At 43.1% G+C, this 15,731-nt stretch overlaps 1 protein-coding gene across 2 annotated transcripts in view; it reads left to right on the forward strand.

Annotated features, from left to right (window-relative positions):
* The window catches only part of SLC6A17 (solute carrier family 6 member 17), a 71,087-nt gene that overhangs the window by 13,128 nt on the left and 42,228 nt on the right, over positions 1–15,731 (forward strand). The window contains exons 1-2 of one of the 2 annotated variants that reach the window (XM_072997490.2): positions 3,414–6,300; positions 10,989–11,382. In XM_072997490.2, the coding sequence (XP_072853591.1) occupies positions 11,100–11,382 (283 nt within the window). In that variant the 5' untranslated portion in view covers positions 3,414–6,300; positions 10,989–11,099. Of the gene's footprint in view, positions 1–3,413; positions 6,301–10,988; positions 11,383–15,731 lie in introns of those variants that run through there. The other variant, XM_020810010.3, reaches the window with a different exon arrangement.

Consider the following 15,731-nt stretch of genomic DNA (forward strand, 5'->3'; position numbering starts at 1 on the left):
ATGACAGCTCCCATCACAGGTGACCAGCATTAGCTTATACTGGCTGGGGAGTGTAGTTTACCATGATGATGCTATCTTTTTTGACAGGGTGGTTAAGCCTGAATATTCAACTTCCTGCTGTTTTTTTTTTCCATAGGGAGAATCATCTTGCGTTTTTATATTAGATTGCCAATTTGTTTTCTGGCTTCAAGTAGAAGGGTATTATCTTGTGAGCACATTCCTAGCATTGAAAGGGGTGGGTGGGTCATATGACTAAAAGCTTTCAGAGCCTTTGAACAGAAGATCATATTGTTACAGCAACTGTGATAAGAAACAAGGAGTGCACATGGTCTGTATGAAATTTATATTTACTCACTCTTGGACCAATAATGTTTGAAAGAATGTTTTCCTCCCTTTCGTTTCCAAAAGCAAAACAAAACAAAACTTTAATGAAAACACTGATGGCAACAGGCACTGAAAAGACTCAGAGATACTTTTGTCTTTAAGATCTTGACACTTCTTGCTGGAAGTAGAGATGCTACAAAAAGTCTGGTTACAAAATAATCAGTATAATGTATCCTGGAATGTTCACATGCGCACACGCACACGCACACACACACACACACACACAGAGAGAGAGAGAGAGAGAGAGAGAGAGAGAGAGAGAGAGAGAGAGAGAGAGAGAGAGAGATGCTGCTTAAATTGGAATACTATTTATGAATAATTGTTAATGCTATTCTTAATAATTGTTATTAATTTTGTGTGTGTATGAATTTATTTATTTTTTAAAGCTATTCTGTCCTAAAACTATCCTGTGGGATATGTGAAGGTTGTCCACATATTTTAAACAAAAAGAACTGGGGTAAAAAAACCTGTGACCAGGCAAGAACACAGCATAAATCCATGGCTGAACAAGGAATTGTGGTAAGCTGACAAGGCCCAAGACAGGCTCAAATATATTATCCTAGAAACAGTCAGTTCAAATACAATCTATGAGATTGCCAGTGAAGCCTTCTCAGATTGTTTTTCCTGGATCAATGGTCCTTCTGAGAAAAAAAAAGTAATCTCATTCATCCCTGAACTGTACGAACTGAAATCAGTATGAAATGTATGAACTGAAATTTCAGTATGAACTGAAATGAGCTCTACTGTGAGTTCAGAAGGACAAGAGAGACAACTCTGTATCTCTCTCTCTCTCTCTCTCTCTCTCTCTCTGTGTGTGTGTGCGTGCGCACCTCATTCTCTACCCCATCCATATGCATTATATGGATAGTATTATTGATCTACCAAATACAGCCAGAAACACCAGCATCTGTTTGTAGATCTTTGAAATGCAGACTGTGGAACTCAATATTCTTAGCTCTTCTCTATATGGAGTAAAGCTGCCATGGCTCTTTGAAATATTGGAGCAGCCAGTATGAAGGCAGCCCATGTTCCTTGCAAAGCCCATCATAACATTATGGCAGATCAGCTGCTGGTATCCACAGAGGCATACCAAGCAGAGGGATTAAGGGTGACTTTACAGGGGCAGAAGTTGGGACAAATATGCCATTTTGATGTAGAAGCCTGTCATGTTGCCTTATACCTGTGTAGTTGTAAGCTTTTATTTTCATAACATGTACTCTTAATTCAGTATCTGATTCAGAATAATTTAAATGATAGCGGCATCATGTTAGATCAGGCACAGGCGATGGCTTCCATGAAAAGAGCTGGCTTTAAGCCTCTTGTTAATGAGGTTTAATTAATTATGTGATTGATTGATCGATCAATTAATTGTTTGTAACGACACCTATATAATTCTATCCTGGCAATCAAGACAAGACTGCTCATGTGTCACTGCTAGGGATCACAAGTTATTCTTGTGGGTGATGTCCATATTTTGACAATTGGGGTCAATGATAGCATGAATAATTGAAGAAATGCACTTTTAAAGAGAGAGACCATATGATAAGAGGTCAGCTGCGTGCATGCAATCACATGAAGCTTGTGTGGCTTTTAAACACAAGTTTGTTGCAGCGAATAGAGCAGTACACAGCTTTGGAAGGAAGGATCAGCACTAAGGACAGCGTTCTCCCTCCGCAGAACAAATTTGTTCTTTTCCCTTTTCTGGTAATCTGGTGCAATCAAACCTCACAGAATCCAATACACTTATTGTGCAATTGCCTGTGATGCAGAAAACAGAAAGTTTGCACCTCTCTATCAGGGGAAATACTTCTTTTTGAGACCTTGAAGAACTGTTGTGCCAATAAAACTATAACAGACTAAATTGATTAGCAGCATTATTATTAACAAAGCTTTTTTCACTCTCTGCAGCAGCAATGGAAACATTTCAGCCCACCACATTACTGAACTAGAAAGCCCATGACCCCTACTATTGGCTATGCTGGGTAGGTCTGATGGGAGTTGCAGCTCCAAACCAATAGGGAGCTGTACATTTTTCACATCCGATCCACAGGTTTACAATGGACTGAGTGGTAACTAGGCCGCTTATATGCTAGATTTATTATATACTAGACATTGCTAGGGGTTTATTCTGAAGTAAAAAAGCATTTGTGAGTGTAGCATCCGAGAGTCCTGGTTTTGCCTGGTAATGTTTGTGAAAAACCAGCTGAGACAGTAATTGTGAGCTGCTGGAAAATCCAGCAAATTGCCTAGAGGATTTGAGAGATTCACAAGGGAACAGAAATGCTTAGTGAGATATGTAGGACTGTTTTGCTTCTTTGCCTCATTATTTCCTTCCTTTTGAGAACTCACAGTTCACCCATGCAGTTCCTGCTTCTCTTAGAAATGCTATTTTAAGCTGCCTGTTGCTAAGATACGTGTCAGTTCTATGGACTTGTTCTGTCAGTAGTGTCTGAGGATGATACATCCAATCAATTTTAGTAGTTTCCCAAATTAAAATAGAATTTACAATAGGTTTAGTTCATTTTCTTAAAAATGTGCCATTCATTCTCTTCTCTGCTGTCTTATAGTACCCTCAAGAATAAGGGGACTGCCCTAGGTTGTACTTCAGAAAAGTACAGCCTTTTTCAAGTGCCATAATATTTCACACTTCACAGCAGGATTGTGAAGTACCTTTTTCTTGGTGCATATTAGAGTGATAAAGCGAACATGGATTCACTTAAATATGGTGGAAAGTTCAAGTTGATCACAGTTTTAGATTACTCACTTTTTAAAGTCGACATGAAATGTAGCTTCATAAATTTATTTATTTATTTATTTATTTATTTGGTTTATTTGATTTATTTGATTTATATCCCACCCATCTGGTCTGGTCGACCACTCTGGGCGGCTTCCAATAAAAGAGTATACAATAAACCATAAAGATTTTACAAACAGACTGTGACACAAGCAGTAATAAAACAAATAAATGAAAGGAAAAAAGAAATGAAGTATTGACAGGAGGGAAGGCCTGAACGTACAACCATGTTTTTAGTTGGCTCTTAAAAGTGCCCAACGCAGGGGCCACACAAATCGCCAGAGGAAGGTTATTCCAGAGGCGAAGAGCCACCGCCAAGAAGGCCCGATTTCATGTCCTTTCCTTCCGGGCCTCCCTCAGTGTTAGGCTCCGCAGCCTCACCTCCTGGCTCATGCGGGTGATCCGAGTAGATCTAGGTGAGAGCAGGCGTTCTGCCAAGTATCGAGGTCCTGAACCATTTAGGGCTTTATATGTAAGCATTAACACTTTGAAATCAGTGCGGAAACGGATGGGCAGCCAGTGCAGCATGGCCAGAGTAGGAGAAATATGTTGGTATTTTCTCACTCCCATAAGGAGTCTGGCCGCCGCATTCTGTACCACCTGAAGTTTCCGCATCAGCTTCAAAGGAAGCCCCACGTAGAGCGCGTTACAGTGATCTAATCTAGAGATTACGAGCACATGTACTAAGGTAGTGAGCGCCCCCATGTCGAGGTAAGGTCGCGGCTGGGCAATCCGCCAAAGATGGAAAAAGGTGGTGCGGACTACCGATGCCACCTGCGTTTCCATGGTGAGCGTCGGGTCCAGGTATACCCCCAGGCTGCGGACTCCACTCTTCAAGGCCAGGGCCGCTCCCCCAAACATGAGGGAGCCACCGAAGCCACCATCCACAGGGCCACCCACCCTCAGAACTTCCATCTTGTCCGGGATCAACCTCAGCCCATTTCCCCGCATCCATTGCAGTACGGCCTCCAGGCAGCGCTGGAGGGACAGGACAGCATCACCTGCAGTTGGTGAAAAGGAGATGTAGAGCTGGGTGTCATCAGCATATTGATGACACGATGCTCCACACCCCCTGATGACCCCACCCAGCGGCCTCATATAGATATTAAACAGCATTGGGGAGATAATCGACCCCTGTGGAACCCCACATTTGAGACTCCACAGGGCTGAAATACTCTCCCCAAGCTGAACTCTCTGGGGGCAGTTCCCCAAGAAGGAACGGAACCAGGCAAGAGCCAAGCCACCGATATCCAACTCGGAGAGCCTCCCCAGTAGGGTACCGTGGTCGATGGTATCGAAGGCCGCTGAGATGTCGAGGAGGACCAACAGAGATATTTTACCCCTGTCAGCCTCCCTCAACAAGTCATCGTAGAGGGCGACCAATGCCGTCTCTGTACCGTGGTGCAGCCTGAAGCCCAACTGAAATGGATCCAGGGCATCTGTTTCATCCAAATGTGCCTGAAGCTGGTCAGCCACCACCCTCTCGACCACTTTGCTCATGAAAGAAACATTGGCGACGAGCCTGTAATTAAGGAGTTCAATACAATGTTTAGTGCAACACTATCTTGGTAATAAGGCCATTGTGCACCAAAGAGTATGGTCCCACTGCTCTGTTAGAAGCACATGAGCATACATTACAAGGAAAGGTAACTTAAAACTGATCTTTGCTGTCACTGTAAATACAGACAATTGGTTGCCCAATTTGATGGTGCATTTATAGTTTAAATCCACAAGACAGAGCATGGTAACACTGTCCCTGTTCCGGGATAGTTCAGCTAAGACCCAGTGCTGAAAATATAGTTCTCTGTGTTCATTCAGTGAAGAGTAATGCCAGGTCCCCTTTGCTTTGTCAAGGCTAGAAATGGGCCATAAATGTGATAAATACTGTTCCAAGCTTAATAAATACTTTATGTGGAGTCTGTAAACGAGCACTGATTCGCAGCAACCAATGTTCAGCTGCTCCATATTGTACATTCCTGTCTTAATTCCTGGGTGTCAGAAGCCAAACTCACAAATGGCCAAAGAAATGTCTCTTGCACAACTGGACACAGTTACACATATGTCCTGTGTGCAGCTGAGTAGTGGTGAAGAGCAAAATAAGAAAGCAATAGCAAGGGATAATTTTAGTGTCAGAAATACAATATTGTAGATCACTTTCATCCATTGATATTGAAAACAAATCAGCCAGGCTTATGTGTTCTTATATACTAATTTAACCACATAAAGCTTGAATTTTGATTCCATCAAAATATTCCTGAATAAGTATAAAAATTTATGGCCGTGTATAACTTAGCAGATAGCATCAGAAATTATTCCAATATTAATGGAATCACTTTTCAGTGTCTCACATTCTCAGGTAATTTTGGAATAATCTGCATCTCATCAAGAGCTTTGCATCAGCACTGCAGTCTTCAGTGCTTTTGACCTTGGACTTGTGTCCACTGATTTTTAGTAACTAATTCACATTTTCTGGAAATCAAAAGTGAGTCACAAGTAGAGTAGGTCTATTAAAACAATAAAACCTATAGAGGAGTTGGCTCACCAAATTCCCATTGATTTAATGAGTTTACTCTAGTTGCCATTGTCACAAAAGCAAGGGTAGTCATGTTGGCATGAAACAAATTCCAAAATCCATACTAAGGTAGTACTTCCATTTAGCAAACCAAAGAAGGCACAGTGTGCAAGCTTTCATGGTTGCTATTTCTACTTCAGTCAAGAAATTACAAAAAAGGAACCAGAGGGGAAAGAAAGGGAGAACGCTTGATTGCAAGTCCTTGTAGACTCAAGACAATATGGTGACTGCAAAACTGCAAACTAAAGGAAGCTGTTTATTATGACTGCTCTTCACCAATTAATACTGCATTAATTAGACTCTCCAGGTGACTTGTATAATGGAAAGAATTTATCTCCTTTATAACAGTTTCTCCTTCTATAAAATGTATCTTGAAAACACCAATAATTTCTGTCTTAAATACATTCGGGACATAAGAAAATGTGTATATGACAGCTTTACTCAGCCTGATAATCTCCAGATGTTGCAGACCTCAGTATTTTTCATCGGACGTGAAAGCTAGGACTGATGGGAACTGTAGAGTACCAGGTTGGGAAAGGCTGATATATGTGTACGTACATAGGTTTCATGAATACCGTCTTTTTTTCCCATCTCCCTTATGTGCAGTATAAGCAAAGTGTGCCACACTAGAAATAAAAAATTATATGGCATGAAACAGGGAGTAAATTATTTATGGTCTGATTTTATTGTTATAATTTAACAATAAAATATAACTTCTTAAGAGTTCATTGTTCTGTTTTTGCTATTGATTTGGATGGTGCAGCTATTCAGGAAGTTTGTCCCAGTTTGACTTGGGTCGATCTGAAGTTTCTTATGGCAGTTAAATCACTGTTATCCTTTTTAATTATCCTAGGTAATATTTGGGGCAGGATAATACCCCAAATTGCTCCAATTCTCAATAGGATTGCAGGTCACCAACCCTCCTCTGTCATTCATATGACCCTCTCCCCCTCCCTTAACATTTTTGTTTGGCAAGTGACATAGCACTGAATTGGTATAATGACATATAACAACTTCAGTGCTTATTTGACATAGTGCTACATTGGAAAAGCATAATTTAAAAACACTGATCGGAGGAGAGAGGTGCTGACTTGAAAGGGATGCTCCTGCTATTCTATCATACCTTTCAGCATGGCATACTATGATAGCACAGTGGGAACATCCCTCTCAAGTCAGTGTCTCTTATATTTCCTTCAAATAATTTTTAAAATTATACTTCTACAGTCCAATGATATATCAGATAAACACTTCAATTTCACAAGTTATATCAATTCACCACTATGTCATTTGACAAAACATTTTTTAAAAAGATGCCCTGCTGACATCATCACTCTAGGACATACCTGCCACTGCACCTTTGGACCAATATAGACCATGTGCCACCATCTGAAAAAAAGCAATGTGAGCAGAATTACTATTCTCAAACAAACAAAAACAAACAAACAAACAAACAAAAACCACGCCAAAAGAAACACAAGCCCCTGCTGACTGAACAAAAAGCTATAAATGCCCATGAAGAAAAGACCAGGCTTTCTTGCAATTAGCTTTATACATCATGCAGCTGACACAATATATGCTAAATTTAAATATGTCGACTCCAGCATAAACTGCAGGGTTAATTGTAACTGTAGCTGCACCTTCATAGCACCTTTCCCTACCCTTTCTGTTTTGAATCAGCTCATGGTGCACAGTGTCACTCAATTCCCTGTGCTAGTTGTGTATTTTAAGCATTTAGAGCAGTGGTTCTTAACCTTTGTTACTCGGATGCTTTTGAACTGCAACTCCCAGAAACCTCAGTCAGGACAGCTGGTGATGAAGGCTTCTGGGAGTTGCAGTCCAAAACTCCTGAGTAACCCAAGGTTAAGAACCAGTGATTTAGAGTACAATGCTTAGTTCTGTACTCAGATGCATTAAATGTGGGAATCCCACATTTTGCTCATCGGTATTCAGTGGAAAAAAACCACCTTATAAACCACGTTATTGTGTTTATGAATACAACAGGTTCAATAGGTTTTGCACTATTTCAACAGTATAAAGTGATCATGTTTATCTGGCCAAATACATGCTATCCATAATGAAATGTGAAGCTTTCTAGGAATCAGGGATGGAGAGTGCATGCCTCCTTCCCAGAAGCTGCTAGAGTGCATCTCTTATGCTCCATTGTTATTAGCTAAGCTTTCTAGGGTTGATGGGTGTTGTAGTCCAACAACATCTGCAGACATTTCTAGTCTGTACAATGACTCTGCTGAGGTCAGTTCCTAAATATCTCCATTGTAATGGCTATAGGGTTGCTGGCATTACAGAACAGATACTGTATGACATATTCAAGAGCCCGAATCACTCCAAATTAATACATAGTTAGGAATGTGCTGCTGAAAATGATTTTCACAAGACCTTCCTTACCATTGTTCTACAGTGGACCCTCGACTTACAGATGGCTCAACTTACAGACTTTTCGAGTTACAGACTTCTCTGGCCACAAAATTTAGGTTCAGCTTGCAGCTGGAGAATCGACCTACAGACCTGAAAAAAAAAATGGAACAAAAATGGCTGGTTACGGATTAATTTTTTCAATGCATTGTAAGTCAATGGAGCCTTGACCTACAGACTTTTTGACCTGCAGCCATCGTTCCAATATGGATTAATTCCATAAGTTGAGGGTCCACTGTATTTAAGTGTGTTTTAAAGGAACTGATATACTATCTGGCATAAATTGTGGGGGAAAAATCACTGTTGGGGTTCAACTCAATTTAAACAGATGGAAACTGCTGAGGTTCTCCTGCTTCACATTAGCTGAGGACCTCTCAAATGAAGAGGCAGAGTAAACAGATGGCTTTTACCTGTCATGCCAAACAGTCTGCAGATACTATCTGTTGTAAAACTGTCATGGGCAATTTAACAGAAGAGTCCTGGCCATCCCAGTTGCTTTGATAATGTCAGCAGCTAAGAGATAACCTGGGTGCTTGTCTCTCTTGCATAAGAATTGCCAAAAGTCTGCCAAGTTCTTTAGTGTTGCAGTATTTTAAGTTAAATAGCCCCTGACACATTTTTGGCACTGGACAAAAGTGAAGCGGAAGTGATAGCGATGAAGTATTGCCAGTTCTCTGAGTTTAATAGATTCAAGACTGTAAGAAGGAGTGAGTCTGAAAGGCAGCTAAGCATGGAATAACTCTATGCTGTTGAACACCAGGGGAATGGAACCATTTCATGTTTTCTACTGCAGATTTTATATTCAAAACAAATAGAAATTCTGCTCGTGGTACACTAACTTCTGCACCAGGATAAATGGCACCGTATATCAACTATGCATAATAAAGAGATTTTGCCTAATTAATTTTGCTTCTGCAACCATGTACCCGCTTAGCTGTCATGGAGCTTAGCAAAGAGCAAAACAGAGCATAGTGCTCCTGCCCCCTGATTTTTGTCGGTGCCTAACCCCAAACAGAACTCTGTTGCATGAGAGGTTTGTTTGTTTGTTTGTTTGTTTGATTCATTGATTGATTGATTGATTCATTGATTGATCTTTTATACCACCCATCTGGCTGGAGTCCATAGCAAAGAATAAAAACACAATCAATAATCATAAAACACCAATATAATAAATTGATAAAACAGCATCGTAAAGCAAACAACAAAACAAACAAAAAACAGCTACAGTATATTAAAGGAATCGGCAAGTAAAATTCCCCCCAGAACTGCAGTCAGGCAGCACTCAAGGGATGGGACGGCATCGACTGCTGAAGGGTGGAAGGAGAGATACTGGGTATCATCAGCATATTGAGTACACGACACTCCAGATGTCCAGACGACCTCCCCTAGCGGTCTCATATAGATGTTAAATAGCAAAAGGACATCATGATGATGATGATGATGATGATGATGATGATGATGATGATGATGATGATGATGATGATGATGATGATATTTGAACTGCAGAACTGGAAGGGACCCTATGGATCACAAAGTCAAGCCCCTCTAAAGGAGGCCTAGTGAGGAATTGAACTCCCAACCACCAGAGATCTAAACCACTGAGCTATCCAGCATGATTGATCCCTGCAGGACTCCACAGTTTAGAGTCCTAGGGTCAGAGACCATCTCCTCCAGCTTCATTCTCTTGAGGTCAGTCCTCAAGAAAGGATCAGAGCCAGGACAATGCCAGGCCAGCAAGACCCACTCCCAAGAACTCCCCAGAAGATATCGTTGTTGACAATATCAAAGGCCACTTGGAGATTGAGGAGGACCAGCAGGGACATTTTGCTGCTGTCAGACTCCCTCAGAAGGTCATCATGCAGGGCGACCATTTCTGCCTCTGTACCATAACACAGCCTAAACCTGGAGTGGACTGGGTCAAGGGCATTGGTTTCATCTAGGAGTGCCTGAAGTTGATCAGCCGCTACTCTCTCCACTAGCTTGCTCAGAAACAATATATTGGTGACCATATTTGGTTTCTTCCAAATGAGCTTGATGAATGTTTCCTTTAGGGCAGTGGTCCCCAACCTTGGGCCTCCAGATGTTCTTGGACTACAACTCCCAGAAGCCTTCATCACCTCCTCTGCTGGCCAGGATTTCTGGGAGTGGAAGTCCAAGAACATCTGGAGGCCCAAGGTTGGAGACCACTGCTTTAGGGCACAGGGAAACTGGCTTTCTAGAGAGACGTGCTGATAATTGATGAAGCCTATTCCATGGTTATCAGCCTGGCAGCCTTCAAAAGCTGTACAGATCTGTACAGGCTTTTGATCTAGGGAGGCTTTTAATTGAAATCAAGCATCCTGTCAACCTGAGATGGAGAAACAGGCTGAAACTGATTTAATAAATTAGGGCTGAAGGAACAGATCTGTACAATCCTTTCTTGCCATCTAATCACACCCAAAGTCATTCTTTTCAGGTTTGTGAAATCAGACTTCCAAGGAATCCTTTGCTTAAGTCCTGAAAATCACCCCCCAAGCAAAGCAAGCTAATATAATACTCCCAGAAGTGAGAGCAAAATGTCTTGTGAAACTCAGATGCTTTTATTAGTTAAGGATTTTCCTTTTCCAGCCAAACACTATCTTTAATGTCTATTTCTGGCCAGAGATTCAAAAATGCTTGAATTCAGTAAGGAATTCCCATTTCTGCTTAATGTATATATGTTTACTGCAGAACTAGGAAACACACATTCATACATATATTCCTGATAGCTAGAAAAGTAAGTAAATCTCATGCTCTACGCTAAATTTGCTTGGTGTGTTTGTTTTGCAGGTTTCACAGATGATCAAGATCTGCATCTAGCAGCTAGTCTTTCAACAACCACCTTCATCTTTCCCCCATCAATCCCTTCCTCAAACAGGAAGGCTAAGCCAGGCAGTCTCAATGCCTAAGACCAGCAAAGTGACACAGCGGGAACAAAGCAATGAGCCCGTCACAGAATCTGTGGCTGATCTTCTGGCCCTTGAGGAGCCTGTTGACTATAGACAAAGTGCCTTAAATGTGGCTGGAGAGAACTGGAACAAACAGCAGCCTGATGTGGAGGAAATTGTTGAGGATAGGCCAGCATGGAACAACAAATTTGAATATATTTTGGCTCAGATTGGCTACTCTGTGGGGCTGGGCAACGTCTGGCGATTTCCATATTTGTGTCAAAAGAATGGTGGAGGTAAGTGACCAAGGGAGAAGGTTCAGTCTGCGGCATAAAAGGCATATATTCATTTTTGCATTCCTGCTGTGACATAAATGGCTTGGGCCCTGGATACCTGAAGGACCGCCTCCTTCCATATGAACCTACCCAGCAGTTAAGATCTAACCAGGGGGCCCTTTTGAAAGAGCCGTCCCTTAAGGAGGTAAGAGGGATGGCTTATAGAGAAAGAGCCTTTCCGGCAGCTGCCCCCAGACTATGGAATGCCCTCCCGACTGAGATTCGTCTGGCGCTGACGCTTATGACATTTCGGCGCCAGGTCAAAACCTTCCTGTTCCAGAAGGCTTTTAATTGAAATAATATCAGCTGTGGGTACAATGGCAATTTTTAGAGTATATACAGTGGTGCCTCGTTTAACGAGTGCCCCGGTTAACGATGAATTCGCATAGCGATGGCAAAAAAGCAATCTCTTTTGCCATCGCTTTGCGATGTTGCCTATGGGGAAAAATCGCTTTGCGATGTTTTCCCCATGGGCCCCATTTTCCCCCAGCTGAGTGGCAGGAGCCTCCAAAGGACCGCTCCCGCTGCTCAGCTGGGGGAAAATGCCGGTGGTAGCCTCGGAAGGACCCTTCCGAAGGGTCGTTCCAAGGCCACCGCCGGGATTCCCCTTCGGAGGGGGCATTTTCCCCTAGCTGAGCGGGAGCCCCGCTGCTCAGCTGGGGGAAAATGCCGGCGGTAGCCTCGGAAGGACCCTTCCGAAGGGTCCTTCCGAGGCCACTGCCGAGATTCCCCTTCGGATGCCTAAAAGGCATCCGGACCCCCGCCGCCGCCGCCACCGCTTGTATCCGCCCCGCGGCCGGCTACCCCCGCCATGGTCGGACTCTCAGGAGTCCGACCATGGATGGGGTAGCCGGCCGCAACGCGGATCCAAGCCGCGGCGGCAGGGGTCCGGATGCCTATCAGGCATCCGGGGCTAGGATCTGCCCCCCGGCCGGTTCCCCTTCCATGGTCGGACTCTCAGGAGTCCGGCCATGAATGGGGTAACCGGCCGGGAGGCGGATCCAAGCCCCACCGCCACCGCCGCCGCTTGGAACCGCCCCCCGGCCGGTTCCCCTTGCATGGTCGGATCCGACCGTGCAAGGGGAACCGGCCGGGGGCCGGATCCAAGCGGCGGCGGCAGCGGTAGGAGCTTGGATTCTCCCCCCAGCCGGTTACCCCATCCATGGCTGGACTCCAGAGAGTCCGACCATGGAAGGGAAAGCCGGCCGGGGGGAGAATCCAAACAGCGGCGGCGGCGGTAGGAGCTTGGATCCGGCTGGGGGCCGGATCTAAGCTCCTACCGCCGCTGCCGCCGCTTGGATTCGCCCCCCGGCCGGTTCCCCTTGCTTGGTCAGATCAGGGGGCCGGATCCAAGCGGCGGCGGCGGTAGGAGCTTAGATCCGGCCCCCAGCCGGTTCCCCTTGCATGGTCGGATCAGACCATGCAAGGGGAACCGGCCGGGGGCTGGATCCAAGCGGCGGCGGGGGCAGGGTGGTTCTGAATGGCTTCCAGTGCTTCGCCTGGAAGCCATTCGGACACCCCCTACCCTGTCCCCGCCGCCGCTGAGAGCCTTCCAAGCTCTCAAAGGGCTTTCTCCAATGTGTGGTGGGGAAGCCCTTTGAGAGCTCGGAAGGCAAATGTCGGCGGTGGCTTTGGGATCCATCCAAAGCCACCGCCGACTGCCGATATTTTCCCCCAGCTGAGCGGCGGGGCTTTGAAGCTCCCGCCACTCAGCTGGGGGAAAATGCCATTTTCGGTCAGCTGGTCGGCGGTTCTAAAATTGCCGACCGGCTGTGCTGCCTCGCTTTAGAGGCACCGAAAATGGCCGCCCCTATGGAGGAACATCGCTGAACGGTGAGTTTATCCTCCATAGGAACACATTAAACAAAGTTTAATGTGTTCCTATGGCTTTTTTAATTCCGTTCAGCGATGTTTTCGCATAGCGACGATCAATCCGGAACGGATTAACGTCGCTATGCGAGGCACCACTGTATTTTAAATTGTATTTTAATTATTTTGCCTTTTTATTGTATTTTAAATGTTGCAAGCCGCCCAGAGACCTTCGGGTAGTGTGGGCGGCATATAAATAAATAAATAAATAAATAAATAAATAAATAAATAAATAAATAAATAAATAAATAAATAAATAAATAAATAAATAAATAAATAAATAAATAGACAGACAGACAGACAGACAGACAGACAGATCGATCGATCGATCGATCGATCGATCGATAGATAGAAGTATGGGCCTGAGGAGGCTACCTAATTATCCAGTCAGATCTTAAATAGTATTGTCTACACTGATTGCAATCCCACTGATGTTCCTTTGAAGTTTGTGTAACTTGCTGCAGCTAATTGTGGCTAAGAGAGGAGGTTCTGGAAAACATCTTAGTTGAACAACTGGGCATATGACCAGATGCATAATGTAGATGCACTGCAGCATGTTGTCGATTTGCCACAATTAGCTGTGGCAGGTTATGCAAAAAATAAGATTCTGTCATGGTTTCAAACAGGGATCTTTCCCATGTACTTGAAAATGGTGATGCTCTACTACTGAGTTCTAGCGCTAAGCTCCCATTTTTCTCTTGTGCGCTACCACTGAGCTACAGCCCTTCATTTTGATGCATGGTCAAGTTATCTTAGTTGGTCCCTGGAGTTTGTCCCAATGGATTTTTTCATGCCACTACTTCATATAATCACGAGAGCTCATTAAAAGCCAGTGAATGGCTTCTGAATCAAATTTGTCTTGTGTTTACTCATATAAGGATTATTTAAACAAATAATTTTTCCTACCCCATCTCATTCAGTCAGTCTGTTGTAAGTACTATTTTCTTGGTCACTCCATAATTATGTAGCAAGAATAACAACTGAGATAATGAAATACTGCTAAATTGTCCTTGGAGTGTGTTTTATTTATTACTTGCCTTAACTATTAGTTTTCCTTGATTGTGCAGACAGACCCATGGCTAAATCAAATTAAACTATTGTTAACTTAAAAGATATGGAAGTGCCTTACTACTGAACACACCCCTGGAAGCTGGTAATTATTTCAAATAGAGTACTTCTTTCAGTTTAAACTTGCCTAGTTCAATTATACTTTGTAATCCTAATGAGGTAGTTCAGTTTATTTTAGGCTTACATTTCATGATCCGTTGTTAAACAAATCACTTTTTTCTGATGTCACCCTTTGAAGCAGGCTGGGATTATTGAACAGCATGGAAAAAAATTAAATATAAAAATTAAGTATTTCAGACATGGGAGTAGGGCAAATAAAACATGATTGCTGATGTTTTTGCATTGGATATTGATATTAAGAACTGAAAATGTTATTTTAATTTTTCTTTATTGTACAGCCAGAAGAGTGCCAACGTACTTACTGAAGTGTATTGGTGCCACTAATCTGCTTCTTTTTAAATTCTTGTTATTCAGAGAGTGTAGCGCTGTACAGTGAATAAATCCTGTGACACAGATCATGGATGAGAAAAGGAACCAGCCTAATAAATGGGAAATGTTACCATTTTGGAATACAGCTCTCAGAATGTCACAGCCAGCTTGGCCACTTCTGCAAACCTCTGGCTGGGAATTCTGGATTTCAACCTTTCTAGCTTTTGTTTGGTTGAATGTCCCCAAGGGCTTTTTCTCTTACTCACCAGCACCAAAGTCCATTCATAGGGACAGTGATAGACCATCTGCCAGACTATTTTTTGTTGACTCATCTGTCACTGGTTACTTCTGTCCATTCTGGCCAAAACTGGACTACTGGTCTAACCTGTTTGTGCCTTTCTTGAACTCTAGCTACTTGGGGCTCAGTTAACTCAGAAACTGGATTTTAGCCTAAATTTTTGTCGATTACAATCCAGTTCTTCAGGTGCATGGGGGGAAAAAACCAAAAGAGCAAGCACTATAATTTCTCTCAAGCTTGATTCAAATTGAGGCAGAACTGATATCTAAAACTACTAAATAGAAAGCATAGCTGCTTGTTTATTTTCCTTTCCATATTTCTTTCCATGAACAACCTCAATATCTGTTTCTTATCATAATCAGTGAGTTAATTTCATTTGCAATGGACTTGCACATGTTCCTTATCATTCTGGGGGAGGAGTTGAAGACAGTAACTGGACAAAGTAGACTATAGTCCACACAAATTCACAATAAACATGCCAGGCCAGTATCCTTGGGATACATGCCAACCTCGGGAGAGCATAACATTTCACCCATGGAGTTCATGCAGTCTCTCTGATTTGCCTTTGGAATAGGAAATGGCCCATCCTTGTTCACAGTGGGGTTTACAAATGCACAAGGAGGTCCTGGATACAATCTTGCATAAT

Source organism: Pogona vitticeps, chromosome 4 (genome assembly GCF_051106095.1).
Source record: "Pogona vitticeps strain Pit_001003342236 chromosome 4, PviZW2.1, whole genome shotgun sequence".
NCBI classification, from domain to species: Eukaryota; Metazoa; Chordata; class Lepidosauria; order Squamata; family Agamidae; genus Pogona; species Pogona vitticeps.